Consider the following 26,914-nt stretch of genomic DNA (forward strand, 5'->3'; position numbering starts at 1 on the left):
CTAGAGGAAGTGACGTGGCATACACCCGTATGGGAGGTAACTCCCGGTGTACTGGCCCATTACCAAAGCTACTTTCACTTTCGTTTTGGTGATGGGGTTGCTTCCCTTTAAATTCTTTAGCCGGGTAAGCGTTTTTCAGTGATAAGCATCTCAGGTGACTCAATGCTAATGTGATTCGGAGTAAGAATATGATATTAAATGTCCCTTCAGCAGACAGGAGTGTGGGATTGGTTTGGTTTTACTGTATATGGTTGGTCGTTTGTTTAACAATGTTTTTCTAATGTCCCTTATCAAATGATATGGTCGCCTGGGCTGATACAACTTCTCTTCCTTTCTCAGTTCAAGTGTGTGTAACCCCCACTATTTTTATTGATAAATAATAAATTGTGTGGTTACTAGTCAAAGGGAAGTAACAAGACAAATTGATACAGATTTGTTGAGCTGAGTAGTTGTGTCCCTTGAATGTAATTATGACCTTCAACCCAATTGAGTTTTTATAATTGATTTATCTTTTTCTTTTTGCTGTATTAGACTTTGGATTAAATGTTGTAATTTTGATGGGGTGAAAGAAAGATATTATTTTGGAGGCATGTAAAAAGGTTATCGTTTTCTGCCGCGAGACTGCTGGGATATTGCTCTTCGATCTGTCCCGCCATGAAACTGAAAGGGTGTTGCTGAATGTAATGTGTTGAGAAATATACAGAGATCGGTGTGTCCTAATCAAGGGCCACAGTTTTTCCTGAATGTTCCATTCATACAAGAAATGAAATAAAACAAGAGAACCGTTTCAGTCGTCTTTATTTTCAGCGGTGTGAGGCTCTGCAGTCTGAGTGAAGTGTGTGTGGTTGAACTGCAGACCCTGTTTCATTGTAGTGAGGTCTACATGTGTATAAGGATTGGTTATTTTATTAACTTTTTGTCAACGTCCCTTCAACCACTATGGCCATGTGGGACCAATGCAAGTTTGTTTCCTTTTTCATTTAAAATGTATATATGGTTGGTCGGTTTTTTTATATATTTTTTTTAACGTCCCTTCAAATGACATGGCCATGAGGGACCGATACAACTTTGCTGTCTTCTCAGTTCAAGTGTGTAAAAGGATTGGTTATTGTATTAACTTTTTGTTAACGTCCCTTTAAGTTTAACCGCTACGGCCATGTGGGACCGAGGAAGTTTGTTTCCTTTCTCATTTCAAATGTATATGGTTGGTAGTTTTTTGTTTTAACGTCCTTCAAATGACATGATGCAACTTTGCTTCTTTTCTCAGTTCAAGTGTGTAGGCTTGGTTATTGTTTGAACTTTTTATTGACATCTCTTCAACCATTATTTGTTTTTGTTGTTGTTTTTGTTTGCTTAACGCCCAGCCGACCACGAAGGGCCATATCAGGGCGGTGCTGCTTTGACATATAACGTGCGCCACACACAAGACAGAAGTCGCAGCACAGGCTTCATGTCTCACCCAGTCACGTACATTATTCTGACACTGGACCAACCAGTCCTAGCACTTAACCCCATAATGCCAGACGCCAGGCGGAGCAGCCACTAGATTGCCAATTTTAAAGTCTTAGGTTTAGTTTAGCAATAATTATACTTCCATGCTTAAAACTATTTACAATCAGGTCGGTTTAGTTTCAGGCATTCTCATGAGCGATCGAGAAGAAGAAAGAAGAAGAGGCATATTCTCATTGCCAGTTCCAGCCTCGTTACCCGGCTGCAGTCATACCTCCACGCAACCAGGAGGCACCTCTGCATTCCCCTCCCGTACACCTTCGTCGGCAAACCAGGCCTGCGCATCAAGGACGTGATTGCGCTGCTACAGAGCAGCATAACAACAACCCACCCTGCATATATAGTTCTCCATGTCGGAGCAAATGACATTGGCCTCCTAGACAGCTGGCAGTGGCACCATGCCGTGCGCGAATTGGTTACTGTCCTTCGTTTAAACTACCTTTCTTTCTTTATTTGGTGTTTAACGTCGTTTTCAACCACGAAGGTTATATCGCGACGAGTTTAAACTACCCTTCAAGCAAGTTGATTTTATCTGATATGCTACCCAGAACAAACTGGCGATATTTTTCAAAGACTGGAGCTGCTAAGACTGTGCGCAGGCAATACCAACACCGCGCTAGGAGCTTGTTTAAAGGGGCATGCAGGCAGGACCTTCATTGCCCACCCCGTACTAAACAAAGTGAACTTTTTGGCGCCGGACGATGTCCATCTTACTCAAGCAGGCCTGGACATCTTCGCAACAGACTTTGAGGGGGGGTTGACTTCAATCATATGCTCAGAATATTGAGACTTCTTTGCTAATTTCAGATTCACATTGTTCCTTAACCTTCAGTAAGCTGTCAATACACTTGCAAAATTCACCGAATTTAAAGTTCAACTGTAAATAATCTAAGATTTCTTTAACCAAATTTGGTGTGCTTTCGGATCAAGGTTTTTGACAGCGTACTAGGGTTAGGGCAGGGAACAGCTGGCATATGACTGGAAACTGAAAGGGTATAATTCCTTCGGCGGCCATATGCACGCGGGGCCCGCAGCCAACTTAGTCTTCCCGGAAAAAGAGGCTGCGAAGGGGGGAAAAAGAATATATCAATTCGTAAAATACGAAAATGACCAAGTCTAATTACGGATTAGGCTTCTTCAGCTTACATTCGTCATGAAGGAAAGAGATAAATTTCAGGAAAGACAGATGCAGAGAGAAGAAGCAGAAAGACAAGTTCTGGTGCAGAGAGAAGAAAGAGAAGCCAAATTGAGAGAGTTAGAAATAAACACCCAGTGCGATGTTGAAATCGCAGCTTCAAAATCGAGGACTATATAACAAGAACAAGAACAAGAATTTATTAGGCCATATATAGCATTACAGCCATTGGTATTTGTCAGGGTAGCATCAGGGAAAATGGTCATTGGGTTGATAATCCCAGCTTTTCTGCACATGTTCTTCATGATTGCTGTCAGCTTGTTGACGCCGACAGGTTGACGCTTGATCCAAGGAAATTCTGCAGATGCTTCTTTTGTGTTCGTTGCACAGTTTAAGGGAAAACTTGCCTCAGAGTAACCTTTTGGTCGGAGACCCGCGTATGTTTTTTACACGGCGACAGGGCAGCGCTCATCGTTCGTCGCCAAAGATTTCAGACACATCACGCACAGACTTCGGATTATCACCTTGGCATGTTGACAGCGTTATAAACTCCTCACACACACATGCAGTGGGGAGACGTGTCCCTGCAGGAGGACAGTGAGTAACGGCAGAGAGTACCTCCAATTTCGTGAAAGACAGTCAAAAACATGGACCGAGTAGCTAACCATTGTTATTAATGGGATCCGCGACAGCTGTACAAGACCCCAGCTACTGATGACAGCGTTTCTGTTCTGACCTCCATGTCAGCCTTTGTGAAGAAGGAGTGCCACCCCAGGGTTGTTTCACAACAAGATCTAGATCTTTTCAGTGTCTGAGGATTCCCCCCCCCCCCCCCCCCCCCCCCCCCCACCCCCCCGAGCAGGAAACGTACCACTTAGCCAGCCAAGATACAGTGACTTCAAATGGGTGAGGGCGTTTGCGGACGATTACTCTGACAGAGAGTCTAGTCATTCGACTGAGGAAAGAGGCATCTCCCCGAGCAGGAAACAAACCACTTAGCCAGCAGAGATACAGATATTTCAAAAGGGAGAGGGCGTTTGCTGACGATTACTCTGACAGAGTGAGTGTCTAGTCATTCGGAAAGAATTTCTGACGTCACGGACTGGCGCTGTAGAACACCTACGTCATCGAGAGCGGAATCTGTACTGGCAGCGCAACCAAACTCGGACTTGACCACAAAGACTTTGACACTCGCTATGGATAGGTGCAAGGCCGAAATCATGAGATTCTTAATTCAGAAGACCATAGGAAAGATCAGTGGTGGGAAGAAGAAAATGAAACTCTGGGCTAGAGTGTTTTTTTGTTTCTCTTTTTCTTTTTCATTACTTTATTGTCCCATCGCTGGGAAATTCGGGTCGCTTCCTCCCAGTGGAAAGCTAGCAGCAACGGAGTCGCGCTACCCAGGTGTCTGCGTGTTTAGGTGTATTCAGCCACCTGCACTTATGGCAGAATGACCAAGGTCTTTTACATGCCATTGTGATGACACGGGGGTGGGACATGGCTTCCGTCTCTGGGTCTGCACATAAAGTTGACCCGTGTCCGTCCCGGCACGAATTCGAACCTGCGACCTTTCGATCACAAGTCCAGTGCTCTACCAACTGAGCTACCGGGCCCCCTCTAGTTAAACATCCCTTCAACCGATATGACCATGCAGGACCGATGCATGTTGATTTCCTGTCTCATTTCAGGTGTATAGCACTGGTTGGTTGGTTGTTATTTTTATACATCCCTTCAACCGATATGGTCATGCGGGACTGATTAAATTACACATCTTAACCCAACTCACATTTAGCAATTTACTTCAGTCTAGTGCTAGAACGCTGTATCCCATCACCTTGGTAACAAGGGAGGCAACCCTAAAAAAAGAGCTACCTTGACCCATAAACAGGACAAAGTCACGTGACTTCCTGACCTTGCCGCCATATTGTAATCATTCTCGACTCAGCGCTCAGTGGCTACGGACGTGTTTCGCTTCGCTTAGGCTTTTCAGCCTTTTGTCTGACTGGAGAGAGAGGTCACCATCATCCAATGTTAACACCTGGAACTCGGAGCCGGAACCTTCGAAATCCACCGACGGGCTAATGCAGGGGTGCAAGGCAGAGATCCTACGCATCCTTAAAGAAGAGGAGTTTGCCCCACAGGTCGCCAAGAAGAGTTCCTCAATTAAGCCTTCCCTCCTCACAGAACAGGAAGAGAAACCCAGCTCGTTCCCACTGTCTAAGTAAGCAGCTCTCATTTTAGAAAAGATTAACGACCACCTCTCGGGACCAGCCCACAAGCCGGATGCAGCTCTACCAGCGTTGGTGACGGATGTGGAATTTAAGAAGGCCTGGTACAAGACCCCTGATGCCCCTTTCTCAGGTACAAACCCAGAAACGGAATTAAGAGAGGTCGAGTTATTTGGCTTGCAAGGTCATCCTCAAGATCAGGTCATACCAAAGAAAACTTGGACACGCATCTCTAGAATCCTACGCCAACTGGTTCAGGTAGCTCTCAATGAGTTGACCTCCAATGCGCTCGGAACGCTCCTAAGGAGTAAGCCCCTTAACAGACACACAGGGATGGCCAAATCATCTGCCTGATCGCCAGGGGTGAGTAAAATATCCGCCGGGCTAGTAGAAACTGCCTGGCAGCTCCACTGCCTGGCCAGTAAAAATTCTGGTCCAATGCAACACTTTTGGTTGTACAGTGGTCGCCGATTAATATGACCGCGGTTAATATGACCAGCCGCGTATTATGACCAATTGTACCCGGTCCGGAATTGTCCTTCTTTGTTATGTATTAGAAAAAGCCGCTTAATATGACCACAACGCCGCTTAATATGGCCACATTGTTTCGAGAAAATGGCAACAAGTTCACATCTTTTTCAGTTTGAAATCACTCGGGGGGAAAAAATACATACGATTTTTTGAAAAAGGCAAAAAGACGTGCGATATTCTCTTTCTTTTTCGTGAATGAAACTAAAGTGATCAGTGCTCAATGATCTCTAATGTCGCGATCATTATTCTCTCTCTTTTCTTCCCCGAGACTGAGCGTCATAAAAAAGGCAAAAAAGCGTGCGATCTTTTCATTATTTCCCGTGAATAAATCTAAAGTGATCACGAACATTATTCTCTCTTTTTTTGGCAAACAGAGCACGAGCCAACCAATCTTTCAGTCTGATTCAAGAGGAAACAATGTCGAAACGAAAACGCCAAGATCGTACAGCCGAGGAAAAGCTAGAACTTATTGACAAATTTAAAGCTCTACCATCCTGTAGTATGCGTGAGAGTGCTGCACAGTTGGGCGTCAACAGAGGATTTTTGACAAACATTCTCAAGAATGAAGACAGCGTGAGGAAGGAGTGCGCAACGCAGGATTCACCGCAACGAAAGCGCCTACGACATGGAAAAGACAAAGATGTGGAAGATGGTCTTTTTCAGTGGTTCCAGAAGATGAGAGCAAAGAACGCGCCAATTCATGGACCATTGTTGTGTACGGCAAAAGCAGAAGAATTGGTAACGGCTCTCGGACACACTGAATTCAAACCAACCGATGGATGGTTTTCTCGTTGGAAAGTTCGCAACGGCTTGACATTTCATAAAATTCACGGTGAAGCCCAAGACGCCGATTTTGATGCTGCTAAGACATGGAAAGACGACGTCCTTCCGAATCTGCTCGCAGATTATGCCCCATCGGAAATTTACAATGCTGATGAAACCGGGATTTACTTCAGAGCTTTGCCGGACAGCACATACGTCTCGAACAGACACATTTTCTTACAATTATTAATTACACAAAAATGTTTCGTTTTGCGATTTTTTTTTTAGTCGTTTTCTCTAACATCGGTTAATATGACCAGCCGCTTATTATGACCATTTTACCCCGGTCCCAAAGTGGTCATATTAACCGGCGACCACTGTAATATCAAGTTTCAAAGCCATATAAACACGGCAGATGCAACAAATGTGTTATGTACCGGGCCAGCGAAAATCCTGGCGGGAAAGTATCGCCGGGTTGGCGAGTTAACATTTTGAGATTAGGCCATCCCTGGACACAGCTGCTGTCCACCGCCTCAGCCTCAATTTAAACAACTCGGCGTTCAACATTCTGCCGGAACTCTTTCAGGTCGTCGGAGATATGCAGATAATAGAGAGAGACACCCTTATGCAGCGCCTGAAGGCAACCCAGGGCACTAAGTTTGCCCCAAGAGCAGGCCCGATCGGCAAATCACTCCTCTTTGGAGGACAAGTGGAGAAACTGAAGGAGGCGCTCACCAAAGAGGCACGCTTTCCTGCCCGGAGACGGACCAAAATTTATTCGTAATAAAACTGTAGATTTTGACTCCTTGCTTGAGAGTCAATGAAATTTGGCCTGAGGAATGACTGAAAGCCCTGCAGGCTCCGTACACCTTGACATGACAAGTTCAGTAACTCTAACGTTTAGATGAAATGGAATGAAGTAATACTACCTACCTGCGTATGCCCTCAAAGGAGCTGCTGGCGAAGTCGATGACACCGCTGGTGGGGCGAGTCACCACGCCGACCAGACCCTTCCCCATACCTGGCGGTCACATGATATGCATACATTAGAGAAAGGAAAACAACGTCAATGAACTATTACAGTAAGACAATAACCAACATTAAAGATGCAAGATTTTGTCCATTGTAGAAAACCACACACAATTGAGAAATTTATAAAACGCCAATGAAGAAGGACACTCAGCTGTAGAGAGAAAAAAAGAAAAAGAAAAAAAACCAAAAAAAACAAACGTAGGGTTTCATTTTTTTCATTTATTTTTCAGCTTGAAGCGGACTGCATGCAACTGAGGCAAAACAAAAACAAAAAAAAATAAATAAATAAATAAATATTACAGTAATTTTTGTACCTGCATGGTGTCTGACACAAATCACTTTTTTTTTCTTTCTTGTTCTTAGAGTTAGACATCAGTTACAGTCAAACAACCTTGTTAAGACCTTCAAACAACTGAGAAAATCAGGTCTTAAAAAGGAGGGAGTCTTAAAACTGGAGGTTAATCTACAAAGGTTATGAACAGAAAATGTGAAGATGAGAAAAATTGCCACCCTTAAAGGAGAAGATCGGGAGGAATTTTTCTGCGAGTACGAAGATTTGATTAATGGCCTCCAGATGCGCAACTGACACTCACACCCTCCATCCAGCAAGTGTCTGGAACTGTTTAGATAAACAGTAGTATGGTGGTATCTCTGATTACTGGACCGAGAAAAAAGGGGAAGTCACTGTTTCGTTCACTTTCGTGTCTTCGTGTGCCAGAACTCAGTGTGTCTGAGTGTGTGTGTGTGTGTGTGTGTGTGTGTGTGTGTGTGTGTGTGTGTGTATGTGTGTGCGTGTGTGTGTGTGTGTGTGTGTGTGTGTGTGTTTGTTTGCTTAACGCCCAGCCGACCACGAAGGGACATATCAGGGCGGTGCTCCTTTGACATATAACGTGCGCCACACACAAGACAGAAGTCGCAGCACAGGCTTCATGTCTCACCCAGTGTGTGTGTGTGTGTGAATGTGTGTGTGTGAGTGTGTTTCAGTGCTTTTGTGTGCGTATTTGTGCGAGTCCATGTATGTTTGTATTTGTGTGTAACAATTGTATGCATTATTTTACATTGTTCTAAAAACTCATATTCCGAGCAGTTATAACTTTTGTCAATGTATCATGTTTTTACATTTAGTCAAGTTTTCTGATTTTTAATGACCAAACTCATCAATTAATTTTTTTAGACTCCAAGCTGATATGCAATACCAAAGTCTGGCCTTCGTTGAAGATTGCTTTGCCAAAATTTCAATGAAAAATGAAGGTGTGACCATGCCGCCTCAACTTTTACAAAAAGCCGGATATGACGTCATCAAAGACATTTATCAAAAAAAATGAAAAAAACGTCCGGGGATATCATTTCCAGGAATTCTCATGTAAAGTTTCATGAAGATCGGTCCAGTAGTTTACTCTCAATCGCTCTACACACACACAGACACACACATACATGTGTATACACCACGACCTCGTCTCGATTCCCCCCTCTAAGAAGACAAACAAAAACAGTCGATCCGATGCAATGTGCTAAGCAATGCAAAGAAAAATGTCACTCGGACAAAACAGTTACATTACAAACATTTCAACACTGCTTATGATATTAAACAAACAAACTGTAAACACTTCAAAAATACATCAAAATTAATCCTTCTGTACAGTACGGACCACAGACGACCAAAAGCGAATAGCTTATCCAGGAAAACTGAACACGTCCCGCACAAACCATGGCCCATGCGAAGTGCTCACAGACTAAAATTGGAGACGGCCTGTAAATTAGCCTGTGGGCATAGGGAAGCTGGGTGTTGATAACTAATATTAACAGACTTGGAGGAACGAGTAGCTGTAGCACATAGCAGACATTCTTTCAAAACTGCGGCTTTACCCCACCAGGTGCAGCAGGGATTCGAACCCAGGACCTTCTGCTGAGGAGGGCGTTGTCTTATTCACTAGGCCATAGCGCCCGTCAACTACTGGTACAAAAATCAGCACAAACCTTTGAAGAATCCACTGACTCCCTCCTGTTTAGCTCCCTCCATTGGTTTCCTCACAATGCCAGTCACTCCGTCAAACACGCCCTGTTGCAAAGACAACATCATCAGAACAACTTATCACTGTATCTTTTCTACTTTTCTGAACAACAAGCATCTTTATTTCTTAAACAGGGCTGGAATATAAGAGTCAAGGTTAGAGACTTTAGTTCAGGGTCCGATCAAGGTCCTATGCGAGTAAATTCGTACACTCATTTCAAGAAATAGTTTCATGTCCGAGATAAACTGTACCCTCAATGCAGTTTATCCCAGACTAAAGTCTCTATATCTCGACTTGACTGCATACTGGTCCAGAATTATGCTTGTTGGTCCCATACAGCTATGTTCTTAACAGCAGAAGCTTTGCTACAGAATTGACATTCAAACATCTGACAAAGAAAAATAATTGTAAGCCAATATATGTAACACAGGAATATTTCTGAAAGCACTAACCCTTATTACTTGAACATATAGCTGAAAGGTTCACACACACACACACACACACACACACACACACACACACACACACACACACACACACACACACACACACGCACACACACTTTCTCTCTCTTTATTAGAGCTGACACTCCAAACAACTATACATGTATACACAGCATCCTCAAAATTGAAACACAACTAAAAGATCCCAATACTTACCATAACCAGGCCTTTGCCACCACGAGCGAAGCCTTCCCTCGCATTGGCCGGACGTTTATTCAACTGCTCTCGCCTCTTCTTCTGGTACTCGTCGTCCAAGGTCAAGGTCGCCAGCCCTTTACCCAGAGTGCCTGTGATTCTCGACACTGCTCCTGCAGCTCCACCTATACAAGAAGGGGGAGATATAATAAATGAAAATACTAGCAACAAAAAGAAGAAACGCAATCAGATTTCAGTCAAACACCCGACGATTCTCACATGTGCCTGCCAAGCCAAGAACAGAAGGCACAGTATTCCAGATGCACCTCTGTATCAAACTTTGAAGACGAACCAAGACCCCAGACCACCAAGACTCATCCAGGTAGCCATACGCATGAGGGAAAAAGACGGCACTTACCAACAGCATGACCGAAGAGACTGCGAACGCCCAGAGCCAAGCCTTCTGCAAACTCCTCCGGGCCTTGAATCGCCCCCTGTCACACACACACACAGCAATTATTACCCTGACTTTGCAAAACAGTTAGGCCTAAAAAATAAATAGGTGTGGTTACGGTAACCCAACCTACCCTATTTTTAGGGGCCGACCCTATAACTTTTTATTACATTTGTCAAAAAAAAACCCACAAAAACCAAGAAAACGAGTGCAGAAAACGCAATGAAAGCGAAAGCGCTCGAGTCGCACACTTATTTCCCTGTCAAGTAGGTTTAATTTGTACACATTAGAAAAAAAAGTAGAAAAAAAAACCAATGATTGCCTACCTTCCTACCCTATTTTTTTGGGCTATGTTACCGTAACCACACCTATTTTTTTTTTGTTGGCCTTATCATATGCAGGACCACACACACACATGCATGCTCACACACACATAAATACAAGAACAGCAACAAAAAAGCAAGCAGAGACACACAGGCATTCTTCTTCTTCTTCCTCATTCATGGGCTGCAACTCCCACGTTTCATCATGATTTTGCACCAGTTTGTTTGCTTAACGCCCAGCCGACCACGAAGGGCCATATCAGGGCGGTGCTGCTTTGACATATAACGTGCGCCACACACAAGACAGAAGTCGCAGCACACTAGGCTTCATGTCTCACCCAGTCACATTATTCTGACACCAGACCAACCAGTCCTAGCACTAACCCCATAATGCCAGATGCCAGGCGGAGCAGCCACTAGATTGCCAATTTTAAAGTCTTAGGTATGACCCGGCCGGGGTTCGAACCCACGACATCCCGATCATGAGGCGGACGCCTTACCACTAGGCCAACCATTTTGCACCAGTGGGTTTTTGCGTGTATGACTGTTTTTTTCGCGCCATTCAGGCAGCTACACGCCACTTTCGGGGGAACAGCAGGCTGGTATTCAACTAGCCAGCCAGCCAGGTAGACACTTGACTCACCTGGTAGGGTTCATAGAAGAGGTCCTCAATGCCCTCAGACAGACCGCGCAGCAAGCCAAAGGGGTTGCCCAGCACGTCCAGACCCAGCACCAACACATACATCTGCTTGATGGCCTAAAAAGCAATACACAAATGTCATTGAAACCTTTTCTCTCATCTTTTGAGGCCGGAAAATTGGGATTCAAGTTTGTTCCAGAATAGGGTGGTGCCCATTAACAGATATCTTTTTGCAAAAGAAGATTAAAAAGTTTGATACTTTATGTGTCACTGACACTTCCAATTCTAATGGGAGAAGGAAATTCATTGTACAGATAGATAGACAGACTGACAGTGACAACCAGCCAGCCACTCATATACCCGGACACACTGACATTCAAACACACAGACACACAGACACACACACACGCACGCGCACACACACACACACAAACTGAAACACACACACACACACACACACACACACACACTCAAACACACCCACATACACACACACAAACACTTAGCAGTGAGACCTTACCTGTCCTGCATAATGTCTTGTCATTTCAACCATCAGCTGACTCTGGTTGTAGAAACTGTGCGACCGCTCAAAGTATCCCAGCCTGTCATCATCATCATCATCTATCATCTTGGTGTATGATCATCATCAACATCATCATCATCTATCATCATTGTGTATCATCATCATCATTGTGTATCATCATTGTGTATCATCATCATCATTGTGTATCATCATCATCATTGTGTATCATCATCATCATTGTGTATCATCATTGTGTATCATCATTGTGTATCATCATTGTGTATCATCATCATCCCCGTCGTTGTGATCATTGTCTTTGCCATCATATATGCACAATACTATCTGAACACTGATCTGGTATGGTACTGTACCAACACTTTCAAGAAAAGCATGTACCAAGTATGCAAAATGCTATGCTCCTCATAAAAAATCTGGAAAAAAATAGTTTATAAACTTAAAAGAAAGAAAAAGATTGGGTCGTTTACTTTAATTTCAATTTTAATTACAATTTTGAGATGTTATTTTAATCTTTAAGCTTCCATGCTGTAATGCAATCCCATAGTCCCGACTGAGTCGAAGATTGGTTGACCAAAATTTCAATCAATTTGATTAAAAAAAAAAAAAAGAGTGCCGGATATGACGTCATCTCAGACATTTATTGAAAAAAGGAAATAATGGTCTGGGGGTATTTTATCCAGGAACTCTCAAGTGAAGTTTCATGAAGATTGGTCCAGTACTTTTCTTGGAATCGCTCCACACACACACACACACACACACACACACACACACACACACACACACACACACACACACACACACACACACACACACACACACACACATACACACACACACAGACCTCGTCTCGATTCCCAGTCTATGCCAAAACGTTTAGTCAAAACTTGACTAAATGTAACAACAAGAAATATTGTAAGAACTGACTTGAAGACGACATCCTGGACGTCGGTGAGAACCACGCCCACACTCTGCAGGAAGACGCTGATGACGCCCGCCTGGATCTCTGTCGGTTTGCCGTCGCTGCTTCCCGTTCCTGTCTGCAGCGAGAAGCTCAGGTGGATCTGAAAACATGCAGAGAAACTATTGAAAACCAATCCACAGCACTGACCTAAAACGACCCAGCCAACTCCAGGCCTCGATCCTCTAACCACCGGTAGCAAACAGTCCACCCGTACCATCCCAAATAAACACACACACACACACACACACACACACACACACACACACACACAAAGTGTGACAAAGCCCAACACCAACCTTGATGGGAGAGAAGTGAAGGTAGTCGTAGAAGTTTTTCTGTTCCTCAGCCAGGGACAGACCGGCCACGTCCATCAACGTTTTCTCTGTCGTTTTGACGTCTTCCTTGAACTGGATTGTCTGTTGATGGAAAAGTGTCATGTCAGAACTGAAATGAACTTAACCTTATTTAACAAAGATAAATATTTAAGGCCAGGCCTATTCTTACAATCTGTCCTTGAACACACACACACACACACACACACACACACACACACACACACACACACACACACACACACACACAAACACACACACACGTGTGCATGCACACACACACACACACGAATTAAGGCAGAAGCAACCAACCTCCATTTCTCTGGGCACCAGCTCGTTAGCAGCAAAAAGATCGAGAATGGCATTGAGGAATCCCTGGTCAACCTTCAGGTTCATCTCCTGAATGAGCACCTTGAAATACCTGCACACAACCGGTGGTATTGCATCACACTTCCTTTATTTCTTCTTCTGCGTCAACTTCCATCAGATTTATTGTGCGTTGTAGTGAGCAGAAGACAATCATCAAGGCATTGATGAGGCCAAGGACAAACAGAGATGACTACCACACAATGTCCAGAGAGCAGCAAGTCAACCTCATCAGGCTGCGTACTGACCACAACAGGCTCAATGCTCACATGAACCGAAAGTTCAAGCTGGCGCCATCACCAACCTGTGCCTGCGGTCAAGAAGACCAAACAGCGGAACACATCTTACAGCGATGTCCCTTACTAGATGAGGAACGAAAAGAAGTGTGGCCGTCACCAACTCCCTTGCAGACCAAACTATACGGCAGTCGACAGGAGTTGGAGAAAACGACAACATTTATCACCAGTGCTGGACTGATCGTGTAACCTCTGCGAACGCCAAGAAGAAGAAGAGATTGTGCGTTGTTTATCTATCCGCATGGTATTCTCCACAAGTTGCTAATGTGTTGTTGTAGTTTATTGTTACGTTATTTTGCTAGAATGTATATGTATTTGATGAATATGTTAAATAGACTATTTTTCATTCATAGTTAATATGTAAACCACGGAGAGCATAGATAACTGTGGTTCGCGCTATATAAGCTGTCATTATTTTTATTTTCCATTTTTTAAAAATTTCATTTTAAAAAACAGAAGTCTATACACATGTATTCAATAAGAAACTGGCTTACTTGATCTGAGACACAGTGCTGTGTTCGTGTTTTCGCATCATCATGCTGACTTCTGTAAAAGGCTTGGGAACTGAAATACAATTAGATACTCAATATGACTTTCTTTACACATCTGCAAAGATCTCACATACTGAAATGCAAGGGCATTCTTCTGATATCTCTCCAATTCATAACTCATATTCCCAGCACCCCGCATGCACACATGCACTAGACCCTGCACATACCCCCAGACACACACACACACACTCTCTCACACACACACACACATATACACACACATACACACAACACAAAACACACACAAACTTCAACAAACACGTGCACACACACACACTCACTTTTTGTTCATCAACCACTATTTTGTCAACCATCTGCCGATGCACACACACAGACACACACGCGCACACACATGCACACACCACACACACACACACCATACACACACACACACCATACACCCCCACACATACACTATCAAACACACACATGCAAACACACCAACACACACACACCATACACACACACCATACACATACACCTTACACCCCCACACATACACTATCAAACACACACACACACACACCATACACACACACACCATACACCCCCACACATACACTATCAAACACACACACACACACCATACACACACACATTCACCATACACACACACACACTCGCACACAAACACACACCCACTTACCGCTGTCAGCAGCCACAGATTTGGGAGGAGGGAGGGGAGACAACACAGTGCTGAACACCGCTTGACTCAACTGGTTGTCAAGCTGGAAAACACACACAGCAATAACACCAAATTCACTGTTGGTTCTTTAATCTATGTGACATTAAACAAACAAATTACCACAAATTAAAAACAAAATAAAACAATGCGCACCCACACATATACATAACAAGAGGCGAAGCCTTCAAGGCTCACGTAAGAAATCGACAAACAGTAACACAAACTCAATCACTCCGTCACACACACACACACACACACACACACAGGTGACACTGTGCAAGAAAGCGAGACACTAGATCTAGATCTGTTTGTCTGCATGTAGCCTACTTACAGGGACACGACTGCCAACTAGTCTCGGCCCGCTCAAAATAACAATGACCGAGACTTTCAGTAATTCCTTCGCATGACGTCTAACCCTCTTATGCCATAATGTGACGTCTTCAAATGTTAAAGTTTCTATCACACACACACACACGCACAGACAGACAAAGTTTATCATCGCATAGGCTACACTTACGTGAGCCAAAAATACAGATCCAGAAACTGACACACACACACACTTGCGCACTCACTCACATACTGTAACACACAGCTGTTTTGCTTTTCACATGGCAATAATCTTTAACAGACTTGGTACAGTCAAAAATCACACATCAAAGACAATCCAAAATCAGTCACAGCACACACTCACATGGGTGGGACAGAATTCTGAACCTCACCCAAACCAAACAAAAAAAAGAGAAAAAAAAGGCCAAAATCGAATTTGGATTTCCGGCATATACCGGAAGAATCCCACCCATGCACTCACAAACAAACACAAACACACACAAACACTCTCACCCCACCCCCCCCCTCCCACACACACACACAGAGCTGTTTTGCATAATTCACATGGCAACAATCTTCTACAGACTTAAATTTTGTACAAACACAAATCACACTCAGAAGACAATCCAAAATCTGTCAAACCAAGTGAATCCCCAGGTATGCTGACCTACTTTCTGAATGTGACCTTGACCTACCTGTAGCCTGTTGATCTTGGCGTGCAGCTGCACCTGGTGGGGCGAGGTCTTGTACTGCACCCACACACCGTTCTCAAAACTCCGGCGAATGTGGAAGGTTCGGGGCCGGACAACCGTCATGTCCGCAAAGTCCACCTGAAAAACACAAAGCATCATCAGACCAGGCAACCCTTGTTTTGTACTGGGAGTATTCTCAAACAAAGTTCTTGTATCTTCAGAAAAATTGAGCATTATATAGTACTCCACACAGCATTTGAACATCACAGATTCAATCATGCTTCACACACGTCCGTAGCACCGTTCAGTTTACCAATACATTTAAAGGCACAGTGCAGCTCACAGCCTTCGTTTTGCGTTTTGTTGCAGCTGAGTGCATTTACAGTTCAAAGATCCTCCTATGGTAGTAAAACAAACCCAAAACTACCCAACGACGACATCTGTGAAGCTCGACAGCTTCTTGTTCACGCGAGTGCATAAATTAACCTAGTTATTACGTGGTGTTTGGTCGGAGTTCGATTCAACTGAGTGATTCCGGCCTCGATTTTGTTTCACACAAACTCATGATGACGTCTGACATAGTTTGCTTAGTGACGTGTCTTTTTGTGCATGATGTGGTGATCTACCTGATCTAAATTTAGATCCAAAAATAGGTCAAGACCAGCCTGGTCCGAGTACGAAATTAATTCGTTAAAAAATCGCAGTTCTTGACTCTTTGGGTGCAAGTCAATGAAACTTGGTAGTTCTTCTAACGGATAGCTGCCTGAGGTATGACTAAAAGCCCCAGGGGCTCCGTGCACCTGGATTTGACAAGTTCAGTACCTTTAAAACAAATGCTTCTTTCAATGTTAAATATACTGACAAAAACTGTAATCATGTGTCAAAATACTGGATCAGCTTTCGGGATGCGCTTGTTAAGAAAAGTAGTCGAGGAATTATCCTCGTCGTATTTTTTTTGTCCATAGCGCCTGTACTGATTGTATTCTAGACAATCTGCGTACAAAATACGACAAAATTGTATAGGTTCCCAGGTCTGCATCATGCTTTCTTTTCTTTCTCTTTTCCACCTGGGTGGCCGAGTGGTAACGCACTTGCGCTCGGAAGCGAGAGGTTGCGAGTTCGTTCCTGGGTCAGGGCGTTAGCAATTTTCTCCCCCCTTTCCTAACCTAGGTGGTGGGTTCAAGTGCTAGTCTTTCGGATGAGACGAAAAACCGAGGTCCCTTCGTGTACACTACATTGGGGTGTTGCACGTTAAAGATCCCACGATTGACAAAAGGGTCTTTCCTGGCAAAAATTGTATAGGCATAGATAAAAATGTCCACCAAAATACCCGTGTGACTTGGAATAATAGGCCGTGAAAAGTAGGATATGCGCCGAAATGGCTGCGATCTGCTGGCCGATGTGAATGCGTGATGTATTGTGTAAAAAAAATTCCATCTCACACGGCATAAATAAATCGCATAAAATAAAATAAAATAAAATAAATAAATAAATAAATCCCTGCGCTTAGAACTGTACCCACGGAATACGCGCGATATAAGCCTCATATTGATTGATTGATTGATTGAACAAGAAGAGCAAACGCTCGATCGAGTCACTTTCGCAGTTCTGAATATTATATGAGGCATCAGATGGACAGGAAGAAATTGCTATTCACAACACAATGAGTCACGTTCACATAAAATTTGAGCCCGGTCACTTTTATAGTTTCCGAGAAAAGCCCAACGTTAAGTTGTGTGTTGCTGAACAGAAAAGGCTAGTTATCTCCCTTGTTTTTCTGATAACGTTCGTAAAAGGCTACAGATGTAAATACTTTGATGTAAAGAATAATCCTACAAAGTTTCAATCACATCCGATGAACTTTGTCAAAGATATAAAATGTCTAATTTTTCCTTTGACGCTGACCTGTGACCTTGAAAAAGGTCAAAGGTCAACGAAACCATCGTTAAAGTGTAGAGGTCATTGGAGGTCACGACTAAACAAAATATGAGCCCGATCGCTTTGATAGTTTCCGAGAAAAGTCCAACGTTAAGGTGGTGTCTACGGACGGCCGGCCGGACGGCCGGCCGGCCGGACAGACTAACACTGACCGATTACATAGTCACTTTTTCTCAAGTGACTCAATAACACAAAGCTTTTTTTTTTTTTATCTTCTTGCTTGTTTTGTTGCTTTTCTTCTCTCTTTTCTAAATTCTATTGAATAAAGGTACAGAATTGCTCTTTTCAGGTGTCACAAGCTTCTTTCTTTATTTGGTGTTTAACGTCGTTTTCAACCACGAAGGTTATATCGCGACGTGGAAAGGGGGAGATGGGATAGAGCCACTTGTCAATTGTTTCTTGTTCACAAAAGCACTTATCAAAAAATTGCTCCAGGGGCTTGCAACGTACAATGTATTATCTAACTGGGAGAATGCAAGTTTCCAGTACAAAGGACATAACATTTCTTGCATACTGCTTGACTAAAATCTTTACAAACATTGACTATATTTTTATACAAGAAACACTTAACAAGGGTAAAAGGAGAAACAGAATCCGTTAGTCGCCTCTTACGACATGCTGGGGAGCATCGCGTAAATTCTTCCCCCTAACCCGCGGGGGGTACTTTAAAAACACAAAGCTTTTTTTTTTATCTTCTTGCTTGTTTTGTTGCTTTTCTTCTCTCTTTTCTATTGAATAAAGGTACAATTGCTCTTTTCAGGTGTCACAAGCTTCTATAAGCTGCTTCATACAAAATCATTGCGATAAAACCGTTTCATAAAAGTAAGCCAAAAATGCAGTTCACAAGCTCACTGTACAAAACAAGATAAATGTAAAATAGGTACAGGTTTCTTGCAAACACTTAATCGTTGATAGTGATTGGTCTTCAGGGTCAGAATGATTCAAAAGAAACAAAGTAATCATTGAGATCTTTGTGAATGTTCTTATATTTTCAAAAGGAAAACTTAATAAAGAAAAAACACAGTATATCAAACAAATGAATATCTCAGGCAGGCACACAAAAAACCACAGTAACAAATGACAAACTAAAATGTTAAAAAACCGAAGATGAAGAAACATTTTCATGCAAATCAGATAATTAACTGTATACAACATTCGCAGTCAATGTCTGCAAAACACTTCAATCAGCATTTTTCAAAGAGTCCGGTGAATGATCTTCGATCCTTGCAGCAAATTAACATTTAACAAGAAGGGCAAAGCCCATACGACTCACATGCTTGACCTTGACCTTTACATGACCTTGACCTTCAGGGTCAAGGTCAAATAACTAAACCTAGCAATGACATACACTAAGAACTGCTTTACACATTTTTCCTACCAAAATACATGTGACCTTGACCCAAGGTCAAGGTCATCCAAGGTCATGCAACACAAAGCTGTTAATTCAAGACATAGGAAGTACAATGGTGCTTATTGGCTCTTTCTACCATGAGATATGGTCACTTTTAGTGGTTCACTACCTTATTTTGGTCACATTTCATAAGGGTCAAAGTGACCTTGACCTTGATCATATGTGACCAAATGTGTCTCATGATGAAAGCATAACATGTGCCCCACATAATTTTTAAGTTTGAAACAGTTATCTTCCATAGTTCAGGGTCAAGGTCACTTCAAAATATGTATACAATCCAACAGACTGAATAGTGTCCAAGAAATATCCAACGTTAAAGTTTTCCGGCCGGCCGGCCGGGGGGGCCGGACGGCCGGACGACTCGGGTGAGTACATAGACTCACTTTTGCTTCGCATGTGAGTCAAAAAAAGAAAGAGAAGAAACATAATTGCATTCAATCCAGAATATTAATTGCATACACAAACCTGGGAACCCCTGTCTTGCACTTAAAGTATTCTCAAACAAAATTGGTGTGCTTTGAGAAAAATGAGCGTACTCCACACATCATTTTTTGTTACATTTAGTCAAGTTTTGACTAAATGTTTTAACATAGAGGGGGAATCGAGACGAGGGTCATGGTGTGTGTGTGTGTGTTTGTGTGTGTGTGTTTGTGTGTGTGTGTGTGTGTGTGTGTGTGTGTGTGTGTGTCTGTGCGTGTGTGTGTAGAGCGATTCAGACCAAACTACTGGACCGATCTTTATGAAATTTGACATGAGAGTTCCTGGGAATGATATCCCTGGACATTTTTTTCTTTTTTTCGATAAATACTTTTGATGACGTCATATCCGGCTTTTTGTAAAAGTTGAGGCGGCATTGTCACACCCTCATTTTTCAATCAAATTGATTGAAATTTTGGCCAAGCAATCTTCGACGAAGGCCGGACTTCGGTATTGCATTTCAGCTTGGTGGCTTAAAAATTAATTAATGACTTTGGTCATTAAAAATCTGAAAATTGTAATAACTTTTTTTTAAATATAAAACGATCCAAATTTACGTTCATCTTATTTTACATCATTTCCTGATTCCAAAAACATATAAATATGTTATATTTGGATTAAAAACAAGCTCTGAAAATTAAAAATATAAAAATTATGATCAAAATTAAATTTCCGAAATCGATTTAAAAACACTTTCATCTTATTCCTTGTCGGTTCCTGATTCAAAAAACATATAGATATGATATGTTTGGATTAAAAACACGCTCAGAAAGTTAAAACGAAGAGAGGTACAGAGAAGCGTGCTATGCAGCACAGCGAAACCACTACCGCGCTGAACAGGCTCGTCAGTTTCACTCCGTTTTGCACAAGCGGCGGACTACGGTCATTGTGAAAAAATGCAGTGCGTTCAGTTTCATTCTGTGAGTTCCACAGCTTGAGTAAATGTAGTAATTTCGCCTTACGCAACTTGTTTGTTTGTTTGTGTGCTTAACTCTTAACGTCCTGTAACGTTTTTTGCATGTCCCAGTGCAAATCCTATAAGGATTTGGGAAAAAGAGACAAAATTTGGGTGTGTTCAATAAAAAAAATCATATTTTTATTGTTTATGGATGGATTTACTTGATATTTTTTTTGACCATAGATCACTCTGTCCACTATCATCATCACCACCATCGAAGTCATTCTCCACATTTCTTACCTCAAACCCGTGAAAAGACGTGTCACTATCACTATCACTCGTCTCCATGTTGAATTTTGAAAGCTAACACAAAAAATCCGAACAAAATCCGTCCACAAAAATCGAAATCACATTCAAAAGTCCTGAGAAAAAACGACCGGCAGCCATGCCATGTGCATCGAAGGACTAAAGCTGTTTTCCAATGCAGGAGAGCATCGCAAGGCTGGTAACTCTTGTTGAATGACACTAGCAGAGAACGCGCGGTACCGCGCGGTTCAGGACTACAGCCCACGAGCGGAACCGCGCGGTATAGGACGTTAAGAGTTAACGCCCAGCCGACCACGAAGGGCCATATCAGGGCGGTGCCGCTTTGACATATAACTTGCGCCACACACAAGACAGAAGTCGCAGTACAGGCTTCATGTCTCACCCAGTCACATTATTCTGACACGTACCGGACCAACCAGTCCTAGCACTAACCCCATAATGCCAGACGCCAGGCGGAGCAGCCACTAGATTGCCAATTTTAAAGTCTTAGGTACACATCATTTGAACATCCATGATTCAAACATGCTTCAGTGCGCGACGACATAGCACCAGTATACTGGCGGTAGGAAGAAATATGTATTAAAAAAAATTCACAGACACCAAAGACAGGTAAAGGGAGGCAATCGTTTCCACTGCCAGTTTGCTAAATAGGCCAGAAAGGGTGAGTTGTTTCCCATGAACCGTTTTCTACCTGGAAGTGTGTTTCCAACCCCACCCAAAAGTGTGTTGGTGTCTCAAAGAGCAAAACTTTTTCCGAAATCTAATAATATACCATTTTCTTTGAAAATATTTGGATTATGTGTTAAAATTACCCTCGTACATGTTATGTTAATTAGAAACATTTAAGAATCAAATATTTCACAAAAGCAAACCAATTTAATGTAAGTGCATCAGATATTTAATGATATTTTTTGGAAATGTGTCAAAATTGGGTGTGTTGAAAGCGTTTTGCCAATACATTGAAAAGAAATGCTTATTTCCATGTTTACTGACTAACACTGTAATCATGTGTGAAAACACAGGATCGGCTTTGGAATTAGCTTGTGAAGAAAAGTAGTGAAGGAATTTTCTCTTCGTATTGTTTTTCCACTGACCGTACTGATCGTATTCTAGACAATCATGCGTACAAAATACGGCAAAATCGTATGGGTTCCCAGGTCTGTATACAACAAACGTTTGCAGCAAAGAAACATTTAACAAGAACTGAATCAACGTGTGTCAAGAACCAGCAACCAAGGAAACCTTCTGTGACATGAGTGCAGTGGAAAAGCCGCCATAAACAGCCATTTTAGGAAGTTGTATTGTTGGAACTGTTAGTGTCTGATGCCTCAAATCAAGCTGAAAGCCATCTTGCATTTTAATTACACAATATCAGCATTCACACACACTAATTACACAATATCTGCATTCACAAACACACACGCACAACCAAGCAACCACAGACCCACATGCATTATGACAAGCGCACACACACACACATGTGCAAACACACACGCACACACACACACTAACGCACCCACACACTCACACACATTTTCGTAGGCAATTGGGATCTATAACCAACTCCACTCCTGTTTTAACTTTTTAACATCAAGCTGTACATAATTTTATGGCCTGGAAATTCGCATACACACACTACCCATCACATACAGCCCAAATCGGCTCCTGTGATTGTAATTCCCACAACTAACACCCAGTGGGAATTCAGATCCAAACACACACACACACACACACACACACACACACACACACACACACACACACACACACACACACACACATGCGCACAGGCACACAAACACACACACTCTTTTTCAAAACAGGTCACAAACACCACTATTTTATAAGAACAAATCTTTAAATTCACTTTTTCATTTTTTTACGACTACGCACTGACCTCCATTTTGTTTTCAAGAAGGATGCGGTGGTTGGGCGTTCTGCCGACGGCAATCTGGTTCTGGTAATTTTGCCAGGCGGCTTCCAGAAGGGCACACTCCTTCAGGTTGAGGGCTTTGTAGCGACGCTTCTTACGCTCCTCCCAGATGATGCCAGAGCTGTGATGAAGACAATATATCACATCCAGGAAAAGCAAAGGAAGTTAATATCTCAGCCAGGCAGATTCTGATAGAAACCCAGGAGATAAATTAGGAAGTAGTTACGAATGACAAGTGGAGTTATCCTTTCATATGCAAAGAATTAAGTTTCCTCCACACACGAGTGCATAAAAACATGCACCCATGAACGCATGCCATGTGTGCACACACACACACACACACACACACACACACACACACACACACACACACACACACACACACACACACACACTCACAAAAATAAGCAAGCATCCCCAGAATGCAGAGTATGGCTACCTAAATGGTGGGGGGTGAAAACACTGTCCTACACGTTACAACCACTTGTACAATGACAATGTGTATGTGGGAGTTGCAACCTATGAACATAAAAGAAGGTGTGCGCTCTTACCTGGTGATACCGAGGAAAGCCACCTCACTCTGTGTGTAGTTGTTGAGCAGTGATAATCCCAGGCCCTGGATCTGTAAATTGATCTCCTGTTCCACCTGCTCTAGCTCGCCTGCCTGTATGCACACATCATTATCATCATTAATTGATCATCATCATCGTCATCAGTCCCCTAACTGTGAGAGTCTTTCTTTCTTTACTTTCTTTATTTGGTGTTTAACGTCGTTTTCAACCACGAAGGGTTATATCGCGACGGGGAAAGGGGGAAGATGGGATAGAGCCACTTGTCAATTGTTTCTTGTTCACAAAAGCACTAATCAAAAATTTGCTCCAGGGGCTTGCAACGTAGTACAATGTATTACCTTACTTGGAGAATGCAAGTTTCCAGTACAAAGGACTTAACATTTCTTACATACTGCTTGACTAAAATCTTTACAAACATTGACTATATTCTATACAAGAAACACTTAACAAGGGTAAAAGGAGAAACAGAATCCGTTAGTCGCCTCTTACGACATGCTGGGGAACATCGGGTAAATTCTTCCCCCAAACCCGCGGGGGGACTGTGAGAGTCGTTGGGGGGACATGAGGGCCGAGGAGGAAGAAACCCTTCTCTGGACTGTTCCATCGGGGGCTATCGCAATGAGGTCAGAGAAGCTCAGCTGCATCCATTCCTTGACATTGATTAATCAATTAAATAACCCCAAAGATGGAGTGTGGCTGCCTTTATCACGGGGTACAAAATTGTCATGCATGTAAAAGTCCACTCATGGACATTCCATGGAGCGGTAGGCTATGGATGCAGAATATATTTGTGCAAAGTCCTGGAGGTTTCCCTTGTGGGGAATTCACTCAATGGATTGTGGCTGCCTTAACCACAGGGTACAAAATTGTCACGCACATGAAAGTCCATTCATGGGAATTTTAAGTAGGAGCTGTAGCTAGGCTATGAATGCAGAAGAGTATCTTTTTGTATGGTCCTGGAGGGGTGTACAGGGAACCTTTTCAGCGGCAATTGACCGCATGGTGGCCGGCACTGTTTGTGTTGTAAGTCGCACTAAATGCCATTCATGCAACCCCGTTTCGACCCGTCAGTTATTTCATTTTCTTTTCATTTTCATTACTTTATTGTCCCATCGCTGGGAAATTCGGGTCGCTTCCTCCCAGTGGAAAGCTAGCAGCAACGGAGTCGCGCTACCCAGGTGTCTGCGTGTTTAGGTGTATTCAGCCACCTGCACTTATGGCAGAATGACCAAGGTCTTTTACGTGCCATTGTGATGACACGGGGGTGGGACATGGCTTCCGTCTCTGGGTCTGCACATAAAGTTGACCCGTGTCCGTCCCGGCCCGAATTCGAACCTGCGACCTTTCGATCACAAGTCCAGTGCTCTACCAACTGAGCTACCGGGCCCCCGTAAACGTGACGGCCGTAAACTTGCAGGACCTACGGGGTAATCTTTTGATGTTTGGATGACTGTGTTCGCATGTGCATGGTCTGATGCAATCGGTCGCCTCGCTGACCGTGCTTATCTCGTCTAGAAGGAAGCGTCGAGCGGCGGTGATTTGCTTTGATATGCGTATAGAGCAAGAAGCGAGGTAACAACCTCATTATCTAAAGGCGCTCAATGATGGTCTCATGAATGCGAGTTAAAAATCGAAATTTCCAGCGGTTTAGCTAAAACATTGATAATGCCACCAACATCATTTCAAATGTCCCACTACTTGTGAATAGCACTCTGGGAGGTTAATTAGGCCTAAAAAAAAAAAATAGGTGTGGTTACGGTAACCCGACCTACCCTATTTTTAGGGGCCGACCCTATAACTTTTTATTACATTTGTCCAAACAAGAAGGGCAAAGCCCATACGACTCACATGCTTTACACATTTTTCCTACCAAAATACATGTGACCTTGACCCAAGGTCAAGGTCATCCAAGGTCATGCAACACAAAGCTGTTAATTCAAGACATAGGAAGTACAATGGTGCTTATTGGCTCTTTCTACCATGAGATATGGTCACTTTTAGTGGTTCACTACCTTATTTTGGTCACATTTCATAAGGGTCAAAGTGACCTTGACCTTGATCATATGTGACCAAATGTGTCTCATGATGAAAGCATAACATGTGCCCCACATAATTTTTAAGTTTGAAACAGTTATCTTCCATAGTTCAGGGTCAAGGTCACTTCAAAATATGTATACAATCCAACTTTGAAGAGCTCCTGTGACCTTGACCTTGAAGCAAGGTAAACCAAACTGGTATCAAAAGATGGGGCTTACTTTGCCCTATATATCATATATAGGTGAGGTATTCAATCTCAAAAACTTCAGAGAAAATGGGAAAAATGTGAAAAATAGCTGTTTTTTAGGCAACATTTATGGCCCCTGCGACCTTGACCTTGAAGCAAGGTCAAGATGCTATGTATGTTTTTTGGGGCCTTGTCATCATACACCATCTTGCCAAATTTGGTACTGATAGACTGAATAGTGTCCAAGAAATATCCAACGTTAAAGTTTTCCGGACGGACGGACGGACGACTCGGGTGAGTACATAGACTCACTTTTGCTTCGCATGTGAGTCAAAAAAACAAACAAAAAAATGAAAAAGAAAAAAAAAATTTGAAAAAGAAAAAAAAAACCAGTGCAGAAAACGCAATGAAGGCGAAAGCGCTCGAGTCGCACACTTATTTCCCTGTCAAGTTGGTTTAATTTGTACACATTAGAAAAAAAGTTAAAAAAAAAAAAAAGTGATTGCCTACCTTCCTACCCTATTTTTTTTGGCTATGTTACCTTAACCACACCTATTTTTTTTGTTGGCCTTACCTTGTGGTCGTTCCGTTTGCTTTCTCCCTGAAGAAAGCATTTAATTAAGCTGCTTTAGTATGGCACTAGCTCCCTACTCCTATCCCCCTTCTCCTGCATGCTTGTGTGACAGGGAGACTACCGTCGCCCTTCACAGCAGGCTCTGCAGAGTTGTTGGCCTTTGAGTGCGAGCTATTTATAGCTCACCGTCAAGACACCTGTGGATTGTAGAGTTCTGTTTGTGATGGGGTCCGGCGGCTCCTGTCTTAGATGAGCGAGAGTGGGAGGGTGGTGAACCACTGTACATAAAGGGAAAGTTTGTGTGCGCGCCTGTGTGTGTTTTTAATCTAAGAAAAATGTCGCCAATGTTTTTACAGAGTGACGTTAAATAAACGATTATTATCATCTCCCTGTATGTTCTTGGTTTCCCTTGCGTAACCAAAACAGTTTTTATAGGGCTAAGAAATTAACTCTAAAATTCTCAATCCTGTTTGATTGGACATCGCCTCCAAAGGTGATTGTTGTGTTTCGGCACTCGGTTACACATGTAATCCTGTATTCTAAGC

At 42.8% G+C, this 26,914-nt stretch overlaps 1 protein-coding gene across 2 annotated transcripts in view; it reads right to left on the reverse strand.

Moving 5' to 3' along the window:
* Positions 1-7,098: 7,098 nt before the first annotated feature.
* The window catches only part of LOC138950809 (intermembrane lipid transfer protein VPS13A-like), a gene marked incomplete at its 3' end in the record, with an annotated part of 220,607 nt that continues 200,791 nt past the window's right edge, over positions 7,099-26,914 (reverse strand). Inside the window, 15 exon segments of one of the 2 annotated variants that reach the window (XM_070322527.1) lie at positions 7,099-7,186; positions 9,175-9,256; positions 9,869-10,032; positions 10,266-10,341; positions 11,268-11,381; positions 11,785-11,866; positions 12,730-12,866; positions 13,063-13,182; positions 13,411-13,519; positions 14,255-14,324; positions 14,958-15,039; positions 16,019-16,153; positions 22,309-22,404; positions 22,964-23,120; positions 23,551-23,663. In XM_070322527.1, the coding sequence (XP_070178628.1) occupies positions 7,099-7,186; positions 9,175-9,256; positions 9,869-10,032; positions 10,266-10,341; positions 11,268-11,381; positions 11,785-11,866; positions 12,730-12,866; positions 13,063-13,182; positions 13,411-13,519; positions 14,255-14,324; positions 14,958-15,039; positions 16,019-16,153; positions 22,309-22,404; positions 22,964-23,120; positions 23,551-23,663 (1,625 nt within the window). 2 annotated transcript variants of the gene reach the window in all.

Source organism: Littorina saxatilis, linkage group LG16, assembly GCF_037325665.1.
Source record: "Littorina saxatilis isolate snail1 linkage group LG16, US_GU_Lsax_2.0, whole genome shotgun sequence".
Lineage (NCBI taxonomy): Eukaryota > Metazoa > Mollusca > Gastropoda > Littorinimorpha > Littorinidae > Littorina > Littorina saxatilis.